At 43.9% G+C, this 21,417-nt stretch overlaps 1 protein-coding gene across 1 annotated transcript in view; it reads left to right on the top strand.

Moving 5' to 3' along the window:
- The window catches only part of MERTK (MER proto-oncogene, tyrosine kinase), a 110,385-nt gene that overhangs the window by 31,398 nt on the left and 57,570 nt on the right, over positions 1–21,417 (top strand). Inside the window, exons 3-4 of the mRNA XM_032843874.1 lie at positions 9,393–9,493; positions 11,617–11,790. Of these exons, the coding sequence (XP_032699765.1) occupies positions 9,393–9,493; positions 11,617–11,790 (275 nt within the window). The remainder of the gene's footprint in view (positions 1–9,392; positions 9,494–11,616; positions 11,791–21,417) is intronic.

Below are 21,417 nucleotides of genomic sequence, written 5' to 3' on the forward strand. Positions count from 1 at the left end.
GCATGAGCAGGGGGAGGCGCAGAGGGAGAAGCAGACTCCCCACTGAACAGGGAGCAGGGCTCTATCCTGAGACTCCAGGATCGTGACCTGAGCCGAAGGCAGGAGCTTAACCCACTGAGCCACCCAGGTGCCCCTAAGGAACAGTTTAAAGGTAAAGAAACAGAAAGCTGACACATTGGGCTCATCAGGTATCATTAGGAAGAAAGCACTACCCTGCTGACTCTCTGGGCTCGGAGTCCTGAACAGGGGTCCTGCACTGGCCAGCCAGGAGACGATGGGTGAGCTGCCTTCTTGCCAAAGAGATGAGTTTGGACTCCATGACCAGCAGCTTCAGGTGTGTTCAAAGGGGCCATGAAATGATACCAAAGGACATAAACTGGAGAGGTTTTTTTTTTAAATTTTTTTATTTTTTATAATTATATGATGTATTATTAGCCCCAGGGGTACAGGTCTGTGAATCACCAGGTTTACACACTTCACAGCACTCACCATAGCACATACCCTCCTCAATGTCCATAACTCCTCCCCCCTCTCCCGACCCCCCTCCCCGCAGCAACCCTCAGTTTGTTTTGTGAGATTGAGTCTCTTATGGTTTGTCTCCCTCCTGAACCCATCTTGTTTCATTTATTCTTTTCCTACCACCCAAACCCCCCATGTTGCATCTCCACGTCCTCATATCAGGGAGATCATATGATAGTTGTCTTTCTCCAATTGACTTATTTCGCTAAGCATAATACCCTCTAGTTCCATCCACGTCAGTCACAAATAGCAAGATTTCATTTCTTTTGATGGCTACATAGTATTCCATTATATATATATACCACATCTTCTTTATCCATTCATCTGTTGATGGACGTCTAGGCTCTTTCCATAGTTTGGCTATTGTGGACATTGCTGCTATAAACATTCGGGTGCATGTGCCCTTTCGGATCACTATGTTTGTATCTTTAGGGTAAATACCCTAAACTGGAGAGTTTTTAAACTTAAAGTAGATAGTGGCGTATCTTGGGATTTGTGTCTTCAGAGTTCAGAAGGGGACCTGGGTCGTATCTTTAGAACTTTAGAAAAAAGGTTATACTTTTGCATGGATTCAGCTTCATTTTCATAAACTCATTCTGAAGGGGGAAAAAATCTTATCAGACTTCCAAACTAAGCCGTAAAACAGATATAGTGCTCAGAATTCTTATAAATGGTGGACACTGTGCTGAATTGAGTAGCTTGGGGAACAATACCGAGTCTAATATCTTTCAACTGTATTAAAGTCATGTTCAGGTGACCCAGGAACTGTATAGTGATTCATTTTCGTGAATTAATCAAGATTATAAATATTTGTGTAATTTTTTGGCAGGAGAGAAGGATGTTGGAGACCCTGAATTTGATATCTTATAGATGAGGACCCTGAAGTCCCTACGATCAGGGTGACTTGTCCAGGGTCACTAGGGAGTAAGCTGTCACCCTTAAGCCGGGGGCTTGATTTGCATACCTGTGGTGTCTACTGTTCTCACATCGCATGGGCCCTAAAGCAAATCTACTCTGGTTTCCAGTAAAGAGTTAAAGATTAGCGTGAGGCTTTCCATGTGTGGAATTTAATCAAGAATTCATTAGCCTGTAATTTTGTTGGAGTTGCCATTAATAATACCTGTATGGACCACAGGTATTTAAGGGAATGGACAAAATACAGATGTGTGTATATTGGCAGAGGTCAGAAGAATTATGGAGAGAAACACAAAGTATTTCGAGTCAGGACATGGAGCCATTATTGTATAAGGTGTTGTAAGAAAGGCTGGAATTCACATGAATTTTGAAAATGACGGGGTCTCCAAATTGAGGCCCCCACAGCACTTTGTACCAACATGTATCCTTTAACTAGGAAGCAGTTGGGGGTTGCTGGAGACTGACAAGATTGTGGATGTGATTTAACTTTCTTAGTCTTTCTTGGTTCCACATTTCCTCTTCTATATCGGGCAGACCCTACACTTACACTCCCAAACGCTCCATTCTGAAAACAAGTGTTAGTCAAGTGTCTGGTCTTTGACCCTAAAACAAGACCTGTTCTGATTGAAGGTGTATGTTAAGGTGTGTGCGCACTTAAGGCAGTGGAGTTTTCCCCCTTATTTCTTCCATTGCTTCAACACACCCACCCCCCCTTTTCCGTGGTGGCCCAGTGCCATCATGGCGCCCTCTCCCTTCCAAAGGAAGAAAAGACCATGATAAAGTAACTTACACTAAGGAAAGTGTTCACATCACTGGTGACGTCATTTTAGACACGAGGAGTAGAGATCTGTTTTTCCCCCAAATCACCACACAGGCAGCTGCTCACCAGTTATAAAAACGGCCAGCCTTGCTCATGAAGGTGTTTACAGGCACCTTACTAGAAGAACAACTGCCTAAATGAACATCTGGACGTTGGGGTAAGGAGGGTAGAGCTGGTCTGTATCCTGCCTGGACCTGTGAACAGGATAGAGGGAAAGAGAGAACCTGAGGTCAGGAGCAGAAGTACTAAGATAGTGTTAATATGTTAAGGTGGTGTTTCCTTCAGATTATAGACTTGGCCTTGAAGGGGAAATCAGGGGAAAGGACGTGGCATCTCCCAGGAGTCAATTCATCTTTCATTCATACCTCAGTTGACTGAAACTGGGGGATGGGTGAGAGGGTAGAAATGACAGATGTTCACATGCATTAAGTACAAGTCCCCCCTACTTGGGCAAGACTAAAGGAGATGTAACATCATGAGGGAGAATGTTCCTGAAAGATTTTAGAAACTGCTTGGTCTTAGTTCCTGGAGGTATATATTTTCAAATTTTTTTTTAAAATTTTTTTTAATTTACTTATTCAACAGACAGAGATCACAAGTAGGCAGAGAGGCAGGCAGAGAGAGAGGTGGAAGCAGGCTCCCCGCCGAGCAGGGAGCCCGATGTAGGGCTTGATCCCAGGACCCCAAGATCATGACCAGAGCTGAAGGCAGAGGCTTTAACCCACTGAGCCACCCAGGTGCCCCTCAAGTTATTTTAATAGTGATATATGTACTTTGTTAAATACTTAGAAAATACTGTACACATACAGAGAAACTGTGGCCCACAACCCTGAGGAATCTTTTCCAACCACATATAAATTTAGTATTCCTGAAATGAAATTGGCATTTCATGACACAGATGATTATGTATCTCATTTTGCTCATCTAACGTTATGAATGTCTTCCTGTATAATTAAAAGTCTTCAGAATATTTCAGTGGTTCTATATAGCACTGTGCCCTGCTGTGGTAAAATGGAAACACATGTAGAAGAATGTAAATGAAATTGTAAAGGGAAAACCTTAAAGATTATTTTCAAAATGCCAACACTCCGGGCACATACAGGGGAAGAAATAACTGATATGGTACTTCAAGTCTAGATGCCCTCTTGAGCTGGGTCCATTCTGTGCTAATAATTTACATTTTTTCCTCTTTCACTTGAATGTCTATTATAGGTGTAGGAAATGCTTGGTGTCCGCTAGCGGGTTGCGGTATTCCTAATTGATGGCTTGGGGATTAATCCTAAAAATTGCACCCCCACCCTGCATACCCCATGTTCCTGACCTCATCCTGAATGGTGTGAAGCTCAGGCTGCTTTTCTCCAGAGCTCCTTGCTTTTGTCCTTTGCAGGACTTTAAGTCACAGGGCTGGGCCACCCCTTTGGCTCTCCCACCGACCATATGGTGTCTCATTTGCATATCAACTTGATACCAACTTGAAACTGTAGCTCAACCATTTGTGCAGATCCCAAGATGCTGCATAGCCAGGGTCTTTCCCTGGAGTCTCTCAAAGAGGGTGTAAGTTGGGGGTACACTCTGGCTTTGGCGGAAACACCCAACGGTCCGGTAAAGCATTCCAGGCCATCACCAGCCATCAGACCAGAAGACTGGGGAGACCAGCTCTCAAGTAAAAACAAAAGCCGCTGTTCCTGTAGGCAGCCAGCGCCTGCAGATTTAGTTTATTGGGGTAATTTGTGGCCAAGGGAAAGGATTTGATATGTTTTCTGTGTAGCCTCAGGATTCCCCACTGGCAATGAAATTCTAGCTTAGTTGTCAGGAGCTAAAGCTGGAAGGACTTTATTGGTTTCTAAAAGTTGGGGTTCTTTAAAAATTTTTTTCCATTTTTAATTTTTTTCTTGTGGTAAAATAAACATAAGCTACAACGTACTGTTTTAACCCGTTCCAAGCGTACGGTTCAGCAGCACTAAGTGCATTCACTCTGTTACGCAGCCCTCACCACCAACCCTGTCCAGAACTTTCTCATCCCCTCAGAGGGAAACTCCATGCCCATTAAAGCCTAATCCACATCTTCATTTCCCCCAGTCCTTTCTTTTCTACTTTCTTTATCTGCAACTTACTCTAGGTACCTCATATAAGGGGAATCGTGTAATATTTGCTCTTTTTCTGTGTTTCTTTTAAGAACGCGGTAGCACTTAGCTGCTCCTGAAGAGCCATTCCAGAGCAAGGCCGTCTAGCTGTGAGAGGTCTGCGGGACAGGGAGGCTCTGTGTGTCCTTGCAGCTGGCCCTGGGGCTCTGTCCAGGTGGTTCCTGTCTAGACGCGGTGGCTGAGTCCGTGTGGTGGCTTTGGTTTTTCCCTGATTCAGATGTTTGTATTTGACCAAAATCTGACACGATTTTTATTACCTTCTTGGAAGCGATGCATACACATGGTAAATAAAATATTCCAACAGTTCAAAAATCCTCTCTTCCACTCCAGCCTCCAGCCGTTCCCCAGCAAAGAGCTGTGGTTATCCATGTCTTTGGTATCTTTCGGAGATATTCAGTCCATATGAGTCGTGTGTGTGTGTGTGTGTGTGTGTGTGTGTGTGTGTGTGTTGTGTGTGCGCGTGCCTGGCCCCCGAGTTCATCTGTTAAAATGTTCCAGCTCTGGTTAAATCAATACCCAGGAGTCAGCGTTTTTTTGTGGCTCTGTAAATGCTGTTTTCAGCTGAGTCACGTAGTAGGTTCTGATTACATCTTACTTCTTTATAGCTTTTTGATTTTCCTCAATTTAAGAGCTTCCTTGTTGGTTAGTTTGCTTAACTTTCTTAAGTATCAATCTCTCGTTTGTCCCTAAACTCTAAAAGCATCTTCTCGCAAAGTGATGAAATTACTAGGCATCTTCTCGCAAAGTGATGAAATTACTAGGCTTGATTTTTTTCCTAGGAGTTGCCTGTCCTGGAAATGTCCCTCCTCCTGCTCCAGTCAGGGCAGCTTGCCCCCCAGCCCTGGGGTACAGCTCAGTCATGCTACCATCGTCGGGGCCCTTGTGGCTCCCGTTTCCACCAGGAGCTCCAGGTTCCACATACCCTGACCTCCAATCCCACCTCTTGGCTTTGACTCCCAAACTTTGGCACAGAGCCCACCCTCTACTAGCGTGGATTTTGCATGTCTGAAAATGTCATTGTTTTTTCTGCCTTCACCTTGAGGTAGTTTGGCTGGATACAGAATTCAAAAGGAAAATAATTTCCTGTTGTCGTTTGGAAGTCATTGATCTATCTCCTTTTCGCTCACAGATTTGTTCTTGAGAAGTATGGTGCTGTTCTGATTAATGGGTTGTGCTGCTTTACTTCTCTCTGGAAGCTTCTGGGATCTCCACTTTATCTTGGAGCGGTGACATTCCCTGGTGAAGCCCCTTAGTGGGTCTTTTCTCTCCCAGTGTGCTGCCCACCTAGGGGCCTGATTAGGAAAGACCCAGATCTCCAGTTCTGGGGCATTTTCTTCAGTTATGTTCCCCTTCCTGTGTTCTTTCTGGAACTCCTCTTACTCAGTTGTTGGAACGCCTAGATTGCTATTCTGAGCTCAGAACCTTCACTAGGGAGCCTCCAGAGCCTGCCTGCTGTTTCCTTTAGGGAGAGGGAGGAGCTCGGGGACAACCACTCCTGTGTCCACCTCCCCCCTCCCTGCCTTCAGCTCAGCAGCCTTTACTTACTTGTCTAGGAGGTAAAAATTAGAGCTATCTTAGAAAATCTTTCCTACACTGTAAGTAAGATGGCTCCTGACTTGCTAATTAACACAGGCACATAGCCCTTTCCCCCAGAGGATGGGTCATCTTTTCCTGATAATGAATGACTCAAGTTTTGATCATGTTCTCTTTGCACTCTCCTTTTCTACTCCTGGCCTGGATTTTCCTTCTTTGCTGATTGGCTTAAGTTACTCCTAGACTTTTTGTGCCTTTTGTGTCTGACTTCTGCAGCCCAGGTTGGGCTGTTAAAATATTAACTTACGCCTAATGTTTTCTCTCAATTCTCTGGGGCCTCTGCACAGATGTACTTTGCATCCTCGGGCTGCTTTCCTGAGGCTCTGCCCTGCATGCCTCTGTGGCCTTCACTCTCCCTCTGGTCCCTGGCTTCCTAAGTTACGTGGCAAACCTGCTACAACACCAGGGTCCCAGACCCCAACCCAGAGCCAGGTCTTCAAAGGCATAGCTGTCCTCATCCCGTCAGATCTCATCATCAGTCCGGCCACTGGGTCTTGCCTCAAGAAAAGGATTCCTCTTATAAATGAACTTGTGAAATAGGCGGAAAGGACCCCCCTCTTCAGTAGCCATGACCTTGGTATTTTTTTGGAACTGCAGAGGAGACTGGACTGGTCAGCCACATAGGATCTTCAGGAGCTTCCAAGAGCAGGGTGCACCATTCAGCTACCAGCTGATACTCATGATGGACAGTGCCCCATCCTAGACACATGCTTCTCTTCTTTTCTCTTCCTGCCGCCATGACATTTATGGAGGTTTATCGGAAGAGTGTCGGCTAGGCCCTTTTCTGGAGCTGTGAGGTCTCCTCCCATGTTCTCCTGGTGACCTATAGACATCGTGACCTTGGTTCCTGCCCTCAAGCATGGAGAGACCTGGCCTTTCTTTGCCCTTGAGTCTTTCCTAAGTGCAACATCCATTCATCAGGGGCAATTCCAAAATTATACCACTCCTACACGGGAATGAGGGGAAAGGCGAAGACAGTATTCTAAGTCGGTGGGGGCGCTGCTCAGGTTGGCACATCAGGAAATGCAGGTAACAGGTGAGAGTCAACGTTATTTGGTCTTGGAACAATATGGCGGTAATGTTAACCCAGGCAGCTCTGGTTCCCCTGGTTCTGAGTGACACCATTGTTGTTGTTGTTTTAAGATTTTATTTACTTATTTGAGAGAAAGAGAGGGAGAGAGAGCATGAGCAAGAGGGCACAAGCAGGGGAAGCTGCAAAGGAAGGGGGAAAAGCAGACTCCTCACTGAGCAGAGAGCCCAATGTGGGGCTCGATCCCAGGACCCTGGGATCATGACCTGAGCTGAAGGCAGATGCTTCACCAACCGAGCCACCCAGGTGCCCCCGATTGACACCACTCTTGACATATATTTTAGTTACTCTGCTGATCAGAAGCGAAAAGGGATCTGCGAAATGGCATTATTGGGGGAGAAGTTGTGATTTAAAATTCCTGGGGTACCTGGGTGGCTCAGTCAGTGAAGCATCCGCCTTCTGCTCAGGTTGAGCCCCACATCAGGCTCTCCACTCAGTGGGGAGGCCTGCTTCTCCCTCTGCCTGCTGCTCCCCCAGCTGTGCTCTCTTTCACTCTCTGTCAAATAAATAAATAAACTTAAAAAAAAAAAGTTCCTTGTTTATTCTAAAAACGTGTGTTCAACCTCCAGGCCTAGGCGCCTCACTGTGGCAGCTTGGCTCCTGACGCCCTGTGCTGTGTTTATTCTGGCAATTGTCGCCTGTTGCCTATGGGACCCGTGGGCCAAAATGGCGTCTCCTCACACCTTGCCAGCTTCCTGATCTCTTTTAAACGTTAAGTCTCCGTCCTCAACAAGGACTTTATTTTGCTTTGGGATAAATAAGTTGTATCAGGGAGCAAGCTGCTGGAAAGGAAGATGGACCCCTCCATGGTTTTCTTCTTTCACTTTTCTTCTCTCGCCATGACCTTTCCTCTGTCTGGTGAGCCCAGTAGAAGAAATCAGCGTCTTTGGGCCAGGGAAGGTGTCGTTCCTTGGAGGGTGTCTACGAGCATTTCAAAGAGTTCCTCATTCCCTCACCCCTTCCCACCTCTAGCTAAGGACTGCTGTGGTGTAACTTCCTGCTTGTAACACGCTGGAAGGGTGGAAAGCAGGATTCTCAAGCTCGTAGAGCCAAGGCCACCTGTTTATAGCAGATACTTTACAACATGTCATGTTCAAACTGTAGTATAAGGAAACAAAATAAAGGTGATCTATAATCAAATAATATGAATGCAAACGGGGCACCTGGGTGGCTCAGTCAGTTAAGCGGCTGCCTTCGGCTCAGGCCATGATCCCAGGGTCCTGGGATTGAGCCCCACATCGGACTCCCTGCTCAGTGGAGAGCCTCCTTCTCCTCTCCCTCTGCCTGCTGCTCTGCCTACTTGTGCTCTCTCTCCATCTCTTTAATAAATAAATAAAATCTTTTAAAAATTATTTTTTAAAAATTAAAAAATAAATATGAATGCAAACATACAAATGCCAGGCATGACCACTCCAGGAAAGAGGATAGAGTACATATGGACTGGCATCCTGGCACTCCTGCACACACAGGGCAGCTGCAGATGGAGAGGTGCTGTCAGTGATCTGAGTCACGGCCAAGTTCCAGACACCACAAAAGAATGGTAGTCACCATGTTCAGGTAATTGCAGCCCTGGGAAATTAGGTGGCTGTTAAAACCAGACAAAATTCTTTGTGTGTATGTAAATGGAACTGGGTTCTAAACTCAGAAAGTCATCTAGGATATGGAACAGTTGCCCCTGACCCCTGAAAGTTGCCCTTGGCCCCTAAAAGCCATGGTGCCCCCTAGTTTCTGTGCCCACCCTACAAATTTGCAGAATGCCTTGATGGGGCAATACTGCCCAGTATAGAGAACCCTGGTATATAGCCTACCATTGAGGGCAGGACAAGAGACAGAACACACATTAGTTGTGGTTCTTCAGAGAAACAGAACCAAAGAGGGAACGAGAGAAAGTTATTTTAAGGAACTGACTAATGTGATTGTGGGTGCTAGCAAATCCAAAATGTGCAGGGCATCAGCTAGAGACCCAGGGAAGAGTTGGTGTTGCAGCCTTGGATCTGAAGGCAGTTTGGAGGCAGAATTCCCTTTTCCTTGGAGACCTCCATCTTTGTTCATAAGGCCCTCAGTTGACCGGATGAGACCTACCCATATTATGAAGGGAAATCTTTACTCAGAGTCTGCTGATTTTAATGTTAATCACACCCGAAAAGTACATCTAGAGTAATGTTTGACCAAATATCTAGGTACCATGACCTAGCCAGGTTGACATATAAGGTTAATACAGCATAGACAAAGAAGTTGAAGAGTGTTCTGTTCCTATAACAGGAACCCAAGGGGTAGTCACTGTAAATATCTTTATTTGTTTTCTTTGTAGCATAACCAGTGTGCAGCGTTCAGACAACGGGTCATATATTTGTAAGATGAAAATAAACAATGAAGAGATTGTGTCTGACCCCATCTACATTGAGGTGCAAGGTAAGTCCAGAAGCCACAGGGTGGCCTATATTAATTGCTTTGCATGTAAAACTCTAGAGTTGGGCACCCCCATTTATAACTCTGTATACAAACTCTACAAATGCGTAAGCACTGAAATTTTACAAGGGGATCCTCTTTTGAGACTAGGTAATAATGGATGAATGACATGAATTCGATTCTCAGAGTTTTAGCTCTATCCTCGGCAATAGGGCTGAGATAAAAACAGATTATGGACCTTCCTGTCCTCAGATTATTTACGATTTAGAAACCTGAAGACTGTTTTTCAAAGTGAATTGCATTCCACTCACCAGTTCTCAAGGCTGGCGTCCGAGATCGCTCACCTGGTCTAGTGGTGATTTGCCTTGGAGGGTGAGTGGTTTTCCTGAACTGGTCAGCAGCTGGATCCAGGACTCATTTGGGGCCCTAGGATTTATTGGGTACATGGTTCAGTGCAGTTCCATGTTGTGACATGAGACGGGCTCAGTGGAGGCATGAAGTGAGATAATGGACTAGGAGAGGGTGGTCTCTGCCCTCAAGGAACTTGAACAGCAGTAGGGAGCATGAGCTGATGCCTAGGTGAGCCCAAGTCCCCAGGCCCCAGGTCTCCGGGTATGCATGCTTGGTTTCTGCAGTGGCAGGGCCTATCAAGGAAGGCTTCAAGGAGGAGGCACCTCTATTATCACCACAGCTGATCATTCTTTACCAGCCCACAGGCTGCCTCCAGGGCCCTGCATCCCAGCTTTCTGAGAAACTCTGCCAACAGAAGCACCCAGACAGCTTTCTTTTCTGCTTTCTCCTGACCCTCATCCCCCACAGGCTTTAGAGCAGGTGATTGGCTATTCAGGGAAGTTCAGCTAGAACCATCCCCCACTGAAAGGCTGCTCTGCTTCCCATTCTTTTTCAAAACTAAACCTCATATCCACTAATGCTGCAGGAGGCCTGGCCCCTCAGAGAAGTCTCCTTTAGAGCTTTGTTCTAGGCCCATCCCAGGCTGGACAGCTAAGCCTCCTCAGGATTATGTCAACATCAGCCCACGGGTGGAGAGGGGTTGGTAGTGTTCCTGTATTTGCTGTTAATCTTGGAAAAATGTCGAGAGGACATTTAACTTGTCAGAATCCCAGCAAAATGCCCAGGGCAGGAATATGTTAGGTCCAAGTGGAGTTCTGCAAAACTTCGAAACAGGCAAAAAGGACCCCATTTTGTCATCCCCATATCATTCCTTCTGGGACCAGGAATGTCAGTTCCCAATCCCAAAATAACACAGTTTAAATCCCCAGTAACAGTTAGCTTGCCCTGTTAAATTTTTGGCACATGCCCCAAATGAGTACGAGCTGGCTTTCTCTGAGGTATTTCTAAAGCTCCGTTCCTTACCATCTCTCTGAGTTACAGTCAAAGACTTTAGGATTATAATCTGTGACTATCCGTACTGTTCTGGTGAGAATGTACTTTGAGAAGCGTCCAGCCCTGCACCAGTGGACAGATTTTCAAATCCATTACCTCTCCTCTTAAAGTGTCACACAGAGTCAATCGTCCTCAAAAACAGGCGGACCTGTTACGTGGCTTTGTTTTTACTGTGTGTGTATTTTGGGAAGGAATACTGAACACGTGCCAGCCTGTGCCAGGAGTCTGAGCAACACCTGGTTTCAACACGGGCAGGCTTCTCTCTGGTAAAACCAGTTCTGAATCACCTTCACAACCCGTATGGGAAAGTATCCTAGAAAGCTGGCTGCAGCTAGTTGGGGAGGCCTTAGCTTCTATTCTTCCTGAGCCAACCTCAGAAGATGAAAACTGGCCAGGGGCATCTGGGTGGCTCAGTGGGTTAAGCCTCTGCCTTCGGCTCAGGTCATGATCCCAGGGTCCTGGGATCGAGCCCCGCATCGGGCTCTCTGCTCAGTGGGGAGCCTGCTTCCCACTCTTTCTCTGCCTACTTGTGATCTCTCTCTCTCTCTCTCTCTCTCTCTGTCAAATAAATAAATAAAATCTTAAAAAAGGAAAAAAGAAAACTGGCCATTCCAGGTGTATGAAGAAATCTATTGCCAAGTTCCAGACCAGTCTCTTCCCCTTGGGACTCGGCCTTTGCTTGTGGATCTAAAACGTTCTTTCACTGAACTCTTTCTCCGCAGGACTTCCTCACTTTACTAGACAGCCTGAGAGCATGAATGTCACAAGAAACACGGCCTTCAACCTCACCTGTCAGGCCGTGGGCCCTCCTGAGCCCATCCACATTTTCTGGGTTCAGAACAGCAGCCGTGTTCACGAACAGCCGGAAAAGTCCCCCTCTGTTCTAACTGTTCCTGGTAAGTCCGAGTCATGTGATTTCTTCAGCGTTTGCTCTTGAACAGTGGAAGGGATCAAGAGTTTGGTGCCCACGGCTGGCACAGTATAAGGCTGGCGCAGTAGAAGATAAAGATAGCACAGGGGTGGCAGCTGAGGTTAGGGGCTGGGGATGGGTAGAGGGAGGTGGGAATCTCAGGAGAGAGAGTTCATGAGCCAGGGCGGGAAGTGGGTGAATGCCGTGAAGGGTGTCCGTGCTTCCTGGCTTCCTTCCCACCCCAGGGCTCCTCCCCTGCCCTCCACAGCCTCATTCCTGGACCCACAGTTTTTCACTCTGAGACTTGCTCCCCGCTGGAGAAGTTCCTGTCTGACCCCGGCTTCTATACTGGCTGTGTGATAATGGCCTTGAGCTTTGTGTCTCCTGACCTTCAGGCTCATGTACTCAGCTCCCTCCCTGGCAGTTTCACTTGCTGCTACATATGCGTCTTAAAATGAAACTCTTGATCCACCTCCTCCTCAGATGTTTTGCCCCAGAATTCCCCATCTTAGTAAATGACACCGCCAACGGCCCATCCTTCCTCTTTCTCAGTTTTCATGTTGAATGCATCAGCAAGTTCTATCCATTCTGCTTCTACTGTATGTCCCGAGTCTCTTTTTTCTCCCTCCATGCTGCAGCACCCCATCCACATCACTGCCAGCTCTTGCCAACACCAGTGCAGGCGCTCCCTAAGGGATCTCTGCTTCCAGCCTTGGCCTCACTCTGATCCATCCTCCATGGCTCCCTGTTGTCTTAGACTGTCACTCTTTGAGTTATTCCTGCCCCTGCCATCAGCCCTGTGTGCTCTGGCCACCACCCAACTCTCCAACCCAACCCCACCCACCCCACCTTCTCATCCCTGCTTATTAAGCACCAGTCATCCTGATTATCTGTCATTTCCTCACACACGTGGCCCTCCTTCCTGCCTCAGGACCTTTGCATTTTCTTTTCTGTCTACCTGCAGTGTTCTTCCACTTGCCCTTTGTCCCATGACACAACTCCAGTAGCACTTCTTCCAGGAAGCCTTCCCCGGTCATTCAGCTATTTTAGGTCCTCTCCACCTCTTTATTGACTCCCAGTCATGTGTTCCTGTGGACTCCATTGTTGCACTCATCACAGTCTATCATCACCCACTTATTTGTTTAGCCTCTTGTCTGTCTTCTCAGAAATTATATGCTCAGCCCGAACAAGGACTTTGTCTGTCCCAAGGCAGTGCCCGACTCACAGTAGCACTCATTGAATATTCATGGTGACAACAGACCAGCAAGTGAATGCCAGCCCCTCAGTTTTAACTCTGGATCACTCTCCTCACTCCTCACTGCATAAGGAATATTATGGTTTTCTCTGCCTTCATCTGAATTGTCTTCGAATTTCTCCCAAGGAGTTGATAATCAAGCTCCTTCTTAGTTCAAAGTCAATTTGAGGAACCTCTGTACTGTTCTTCAGAGTGGCTGCACCAGTGCTTGCATTTCTACCAACAGTGGAAGAGGGTTCCCCTTTCTCTTCATCCTTACTAACATCTGTTGTTTCTTGTGTTGTTGATTTTAGCCATCCTGACTAATGTGAGATGGTGTCTCATCATGGTTTTGATTTGTCTTTCCTTGATACCAAGTGATGTTGAGCATGTTTCATGTGTCTCTTGGCCATTTGGATGTCTTTTTTGGAAAAGTGTCTATTCGTGTTTCTGCCCCTTTCTTAACTGGGATATTTGTCTTTTGGGTGTTGAGGTTGATAAGTTCTTTGTAGATTTTGGATACTAACCCTTTATCAGATATGTCATTTGCGAATATCTTCTCCCAAATTATCAACTATGGAGAGAGCCCATATGTCCATCAACTGATGAATGGATAAAGAAAATGTGTACACACTCTCACACACACACACACACACACACACACACACAAACACAGGAATATTACTCAGCCATCAAAAAGAACAAATCCTGGGGGACCTGGGTGGCTCAATCAGTTAAGCATCTGCCTCTTACTCAGGTCACGATCTCAGGGTCCTGGGATCGAGCCCCTTTTTGGGCTCTCTGCTCAGTGGGGAGTCTGCTTCTCCCTCTGCCCTTCCCCCTGCTTGAGCTCTCTCTCTTTCACATATAAATAAATAAAATCTTAAAAAAAAAAGAATGAAATCTTGCCATTTGCAACAACATGGATGGAGCTAGATTGTATTATGCTAAGTGAAATAATTCAGAGTACAATAAATACCATATGATCTCACTCATGTGGAATTTAAGAAAGAAAGCAGGTGAACATCATGGGAAGGAGGAGGAGAAAAAAAGGAGAGAGGGAAATAAGCCATATGAGACTCTCAACGATAGAGATCAAATTGAGGCTTGTTGGAGGGAGATGGGGGGGATGGGCTAGATGGACGATGGGCATTAAGGAGGGCATTTGTGATGATGAGCACCAGACGTTCTGTGTAAGGGATAAAATCACCGAATTCTACTACAGAAACCAATATTGCACTGTATGTTAACTACCTAAAATTTAAATTTAAAAAAATTTTTAAATAAAAAATAAAAATAAATAAGTAATTTGTAAAACCCAAACAAAGTCCATTTGAAAACTATATCCCCACCCTTTCTAGGATGGTGGCTCTGAAGTCCCATAAAGACTTGTTTTCATTGAGGTAAAATTGATATACAGTTAGGTGTGTGGAACTTAAATGCACAGCTCAGTGAGTTTTGAAAATGTAGACACGCATGGAACCACCACCTCAGTCAAGACCCAGAACATTGCCATCACCTCAGAATGTGCCCTCATGCTCCTTCCCATGAGCCTCCACCTCTCTTAGGCATTGGTGTTCTGATATCTGTCACCATAGATCAGTTTGCTAGGTCTTGAACATTGAATAAGTGGAATCGTAAAGTATATATATTCTTTTGGGTCCGGCTTCTTCCCCTCAGTGTGATGTTTTTTGGGACTCCTCATGTTGACGTGTGAGTAGTATGTTGTTATTGCCAACAGTGCTCTATGGTATGGATGTGTGCCATTTTGTTTGTGTGATAAACATTTGAGATGTTTATGGATAAATAAAGGAGCTACAGATATTTGTGTGCAAGGCTTTGGGGAGACACAGGTTTTTATTTTGTCTTGGATAATACCTGGGAGAAGAACTTCTGGATCATATACTGGTCATATGTTTAACTTTTAAGAAAACCACCAAACGGTGTTCTAAGTTGTGCCGAGTTATATTCCTAGCCCCAGTGGATGAGTGTTCCAGTTGCTCTATCCATGTCCTTGCCAACATTTGATATGGTGAGAGTTTTTTTTCCATTTTAGACATTCTAGTGAATATGCAACAGTAAATTTTAAATTTGCATTTCATTTCCCTACTCTCAAATTTTAAATTAGATTTAGAAAAGATTTGAAAGATTTGAGTGGGGCGCCTGGGTGGCTCAGTTGGTTAAGCGTCTGACTTCGATTCAGGTCATGATCCCAAAGTCCTGGCTTTGAGCCCCGTGTTGGGCTCCCTGCTCAGTAGAAAATGTTTCTCCCTCTCCCTTTGCCCCTCCCCACTGCTTGTGCTCTGTCTCTCAAATAAATAAATAAATAGTCTTAAAAAAATAAAAAACAAGATTTTAGCATTTTTAATTGTGCTCGTGAGCCAGTCATATATTGTTTTTTTTTTTTAATAATTTTTTTTTTAAAGATTTTATTTATTTATTTGTCAGAGACAGAGGGAGAGCGAGCGAGCGAGCACAGGCAGACAGAGGCAGAGGGAGAAGCAGGCTCCCTGCCGAGCAAGGAGCCCGATGTGGGACTCGATCCCAGGACGCTGGGATTGTGACCTGAGCCGAAGGCAGCCGCTTAACCAACTGAGCCACCCAGGCGTCCCTCATATATTGTTTTCATGGAAGTATCACTTCAGGTCTTATGCCTGTTCTTATAAAAATCTTAGAATCAGCTTGACAGCTTTTGCAAGAGTCTGTTGTGATTTTGTTTGCAGTTGTATTGAATTCATAGATCAGTTTAGGGGGGATCGCATCTTAATAATATTGAGACTTCCAATCCAAGAACACACTCTGTCCATTTATTTAGGTCTTCTTTAATTTCTCTCAGCAATTTTCTGTAGTCCTTAATGCAGAGGTCTTATATGTCACTTGTTAAAGTTATTTGTAAATATTTTATGTTGTTGATGCTGGTAAGTAGTACATTTGAATTCATTTCCCAATTGCTTACTGTAAGTATGTAGGAAATAAGTTAATTTTTGTATGTTGATCTTACATCCTACAACCTTGCTTGTTAAGTTAATGTGTTAGTTTCTAAGAGTGTTTTATTGTTGTTGTTGTTTTGTAGATTCCTTAGATTTTTTTTGTAAACAGTGTTATCTGCAAATAGTGGTCCAATCTTGCCTTTTTATCCCTGTCCCTTTCCTTATTTTACTAACCAAGACTCTAACACAATGCTGAATAAAAGTGGGAAGAGTTTATATCTCTGTCCCAATCACCAACTATGACAGAAATTGGATTTTGGTCAGTGCCCTTCATCAGGTTGAAGAAGTTTTCTTCTATTCTCAGCTTGCAAAAAATTTTATTTTTTTTATCATATGATTACATAGTTTTTCTCCATTATTTTCCTACTGCAGCAAATTACACTGATTTGATTTTCAAATGTTAAACCAGTGTGCGTTTCTGGGACAAACTCTACTTGGTCATGATGTATTGTGGTGGATTCAGTTTACTAATATTTACTAATATTTAGTTAAAGACTTTCCCATTTACGTTTACTCTGTTTCACTGTTTCACTGCCATACTAGGGTAACACCAACTGGGTGTACTGCAATTCAGTTCTGATACTGAACTGGGTGGCTCAGCTGGTTGGGCAGCTGCCTTTGGCTCCAGTCATGATCCTGGAGTCCTGGGATTGAGTCCTAAGTCGGGCTCCCTGCTCAGCGGGGAACCTGTTTCTCCCTCTGACCTGTCCCCTCTTATGTTCTCTCTCTCTCTCATTCTCTTGGTCTCTCAAGTAAATAAATGGAAAATCTTTAAAAAAAAAAAAAAAAAAGGGAGAGAGAGAGAAAAGAAAAGAAAAAAAAGAAAAGAAATCATTGGCCATGTGATTGAACAGTCTCCAGACCCCTCAACCCTCTCATCACATGGCTGGTCGTTCTGGTGATCTGTCTTCCTCCTGAGGTTTTCCAGAGGCTATTCTACACTTCATTAGTGTAACAAAGCTACTCCTGTCACCAGGCAGTTATAAGGGACACAAGCTAAATTCTTTATTGTACAACAGTGCTCATGAGGGGAGTGGTCTGTAATTTTGTTTTTGGTATGTCAGTTTTTGGTATCAGGGTATTTTGTTCTCATAAAACTAGTTAGTACGTATCCCTACCCCCTCTATTTTCTGAAAGAGTTTAGTAACATTGGTGTTATTTTGAAAAGACATGCATAAATTTTAGTGGCCACTCCAATATCATGTTTGGGACACAATATTTCTGGTAGTATAGTTTGCATTACTTTTTTTGATGAAGGTTAACATGTTGATTAATGTTGACTTTGAGGCTAACTGAAATCCTCAGGTCTTTTTTCTCATTAATTACTGCAAAGTCAAAGCTCTCCTGTTTCTTGTATCTTTAGTTGTTTTTGGAAATTCAGCCTACCATTTTTCCTTATAAAAATGTAAACCATTGTCCCAGCCAACGGAGGGCAGTTGGAACCTCCATCCTCTCCTTCAATTAACAAATCAGCCTCCTGCTCTGGGCCAGCTGCCTTTTGTGTCTCATCCAAGTTGTTGATGAAAATCTAGATTCCATCCTAACCAAGGGCAGAGTCCCGTGACCTGCTGATAAAGGCAGTCTGAGTTGACATCAGCTCATTAAATCAACTTTCTTGGCTACTGTTCAACCACTTGTAAATCTGCCTGCTTTCATTTTCCTTCCATTTATTTCTCTTTCTTATCTTCTGAGATGTTATCACTACATCGGGCTGGTTAACTACCACAGAAAGTCTGAAAATAGCTTGAATTCAATTAAAAAATCAGACCTGACTTCTGGGTGAGCTAAATAACTAGAGGTGACAATTTCCCACATTTTTACATGCACTAGTTTGATAGCACTTTTTTTTTTTTTTTTTTAAGATTTTATCTATCTAGGGGGCGCCTGGGGGCTCAGTGGGTTAAGCCTCTGTCTTCAACTCAGGTCATGATCTCAGGGTCCTGGGATCAAGCCCCACATTGGGCTGTCTGCTCAGCAGGAAGTCTGCTTCCCCCTCTCTCTCTACCTGCCTCTCTGCCTACTTGTGATCTCTCTCTCTCTCTCTAATAAATAAATAAAATCTTAAAAAAATTTTTTTATCTATCTATCTATTTATTTATTTATTTATTTAAGAGAGATAGAGATAACAACAGAGAGCATGAGTGGGGAGGAGACGGAGAAGCAAGCTCCCCACTGAACAGGGAGCCCAACCCAGGGCTCCATCCCAGGACCCTGGGATCGTGACTTGAACCGAGGGTAGATGCGTAACCAGCTGAGCCACCCAGGTGCCCCTTGATAGGGACACTTAAGTTTTGTGGTGGATTTGTCTCTCAGTGATTCTGTACTACGAGGATCAGTGTCTTTTTTCTTTATGAAAATAGGGACAAGGTGCCTGCGTGCCTTAGTCAGTTAAGCATCTGCCTTCAGCTCAGGTCATCCTGGGATCAAGCCCCACATTGAGCTCCTTCATCTGCGGAGAGTCTGCTTCTCCCTCTCCCTCCTCTTGCTCATGCTCTCTCTCATTCACTCTATCTCTCAATAAATAAATAAAATCTTCTTTTTTTTTTCAAAAAGATTTTACTTATTTATTTGACAGAGAGAGAGAGAGATCACAAGTAGGCAGAGAGGCAGGCAGAGAGAGAAGGGGAAGCAGGCTCCCCGATGAGCAGAGAGCCTCACGCGAGGCTTCAACCAAGGACCCTGAGACCATGACCTGAGCCAAAGGCAAGGCTTAACCCACTGAGCCACTGAGGCGCCCCAATAAAATCTTTTTTAAATCAAAGAAAATAAAATAGGGACAATTTGTCAATCTCTGTTCGTCTGGAGCTTTTCCTCTATTGCATGTTTTCTTAGAAGGTAAAAGTGTTAAAAAGAAAAAAAAAAAGGAAGGTAAAAGTGAGTTTCTGTGATAAGATTTGCAAATTCTTTTAATACCCAAGACTGTATAATTTGTCTCAGCTTGGAGAACTGATGTATTTCTAAATGGTGATAGACTCTCACAACCACAACCTATTTTGGGTTGCAAGTTCATTACAATTTTTATTTTACTTTTTTAAATTTGAAGTTTTTTTCTTTGATAGACAAGATAGAAATAAAATAGAAATAGAGCAGTTTATAGCCTAATAGTGTGGGGGTTTTTTTGTTTAATCATGTATTTATGTATTAGAGAGAGCACATGTGCAAGCACGTGTAAGCCGGGGATGGGGGTGCAGAGGAAGAGGGAAAGAGAGAATCTCAAGGAGATTCCACACTGAGTGTAGCTGGATGGGGGGCTTGATCTGAGAACCCTGAGATTATGACCTGAGCTGAAATCAAGAGTTGGATACTTAACTGACTGAGGCACCCAGGCGCCCCCCCAACAGTGTGTTTTTTTAAAACAACCTTTATTGTGATGATATTTACACAAAGCTACACATGTGGTTAACTTACATAGAGGTACATGCATGGGCGTGCATGTGCACGCGCGCACACACACGAGTCCATGTATAATTGATGAAATCTGAGTAAGCTCTGTGGATGGGACCAATGTCAGTTTCCTGGTTTTGACAGTGTGCTGTGGTTATGTAAGACGTTAACATTGGGGAGGTAGGGTGAAGGATACACTGAACTGTCTTGTGTGTTTCTTTACGTCTTTCTATGAATCCATAATTATTTCCAAATAAAACGATTTGGGGGGATCCAGGTCATGAGGCTGGGTGTGGAACCTGCTTAAGATTCTCTTCCCTTTCCCTCTGCCTCTTCCCCACTCTTAAAAAACAAAACAACAGTTTTTAAAAAAATTTTATTTCCCATAATTATTAAATGGTTTTATATCTAAAATGTAGAAAATTCAGAAAATGTAGTTTTATATCTTATTATACATGTACAGTTACAACAAAACAGATTTGTTTCTGTTTAAACTTTTTCTATAACTGTATTTGTTATAGTTATTCATTACCTCAGCCCTGTCACCCAGCACAGTGCCTGACACATCAGAACTTAGGGAATGAATGAATGAACTAATGAACAAATGAATTATAAACAGAACCTGAGTCAGAGGTCCCTTGACTGGGACAAAGGAACATAATGAGAGTGAAGTAACTTGTATTTGCATAATTGCTTTTGCATTTAAATTCCTTCTCATTTATATTTCCAGCCAGTTCTATGAAATTAATAGAGCATTTTTTTCACACCCATTTTGTAGACAGGGGGCTTAAGGAAGTCCGTGGAGAAAGGGCCAACCATGCAAACTTCTGACACACCAAGTTAGAGCAAGTCAGGGATCTGTGGACTATTCCCAGGCACCTGAATTTTGTAACGCTGTTAAAGAATTTACATTATTCTTACTTACATCTGTGTTTAATTTTGAGGCTGCAGTTGTGAGGCCTGAGCCCACCTCAGAAGTTCAGAGTTGAGGAACTAGGTGCCATTCTGACCGGATATGCCTGGGGTAGGGTTTATGCTTCACCTGCTGCTGCAAACCTGGGAGTGTTTGCAGGGAGAGGCCATCCCATCTTGAAATTAACCATGTTGAAATTAACCAAGAAGTAAACTTTTCCGAGATCACTTTTACCAAGAGAGTGCTAAGTAGGACCATGGTTTAAAGAGTCCTGATTGTTGAAACTTGCTTTGAACAAGCACATTTATGAACAGGAAGGCTGTATGCTTTTTTTCTCTTGATACCATTTTGGTTTTTTGTGTCCCTCTTATGTCCCTCTGTGACATAAGAGCTGTCTTTAAGAGACATGAGCAAAGCAATACTTTGTCTAAAGGGCACTGTTCTGAGTCAACAAAGCCAATCTCAAAGATTGCATGCTGTGTGATTCAATTTATATAACATTATCAGAAATGACAAAGTGATGATGATTAATCAGGGTTTAGCTTAGGTAGGATGTTCCTAAAATGTGAGGGAGCTTTTTTTTTTGGCGCTGAAGTAGTACAAATCTTACCTGAAATAAAACTTCATAGAGCTATGCACCACCCCCCACACACTCCCCCCCCAAAAAAAAGGGGGGAACAAAAATTGGTAAAATCTGAATATGGTCTGTATTTGAGTTAATAGTATTGTATTGACTTCTGGTTTTGTTCACTGTATGATTATGTATGATTATGTAAGATCTGTATGATTATGTAAGATCTTATCATTAAGGGAAGCTGGTGAAGGATGTACAAGAACTCTACTAGTTGTGCAGTTTCTTGTAAATTGAAAATTACTCCAAAAACAAAATTTTGTTTTGTTTATTTTTTATAAGATTTTATTTATTTATTTGAGAGAGAGAGCATGAGCTGAGAGAGGGAGGGGCAAAGGGAGAGTGGGACAAGAATACTCCATGTTGAGCACAGAACCCAACACAGAGCCCAATCCCACTACCCCGAGATCACAACCCAAGCCAAAATTAAGAGTTGGAGGCTTAGCGGACCGAGCCACCCT

Source organism: Lontra canadensis, unplaced genomic scaffold (assembly GCF_010015895.1).
Source record: "Lontra canadensis isolate GAN:19392208 unplaced genomic scaffold, GSC_riverotter_1.0 scaffold144, whole genome shotgun sequence".
Classification (NCBI taxonomy): domain Eukaryota; kingdom Metazoa; phylum Chordata; class Mammalia; order Carnivora; family Mustelidae; genus Lontra; species Lontra canadensis.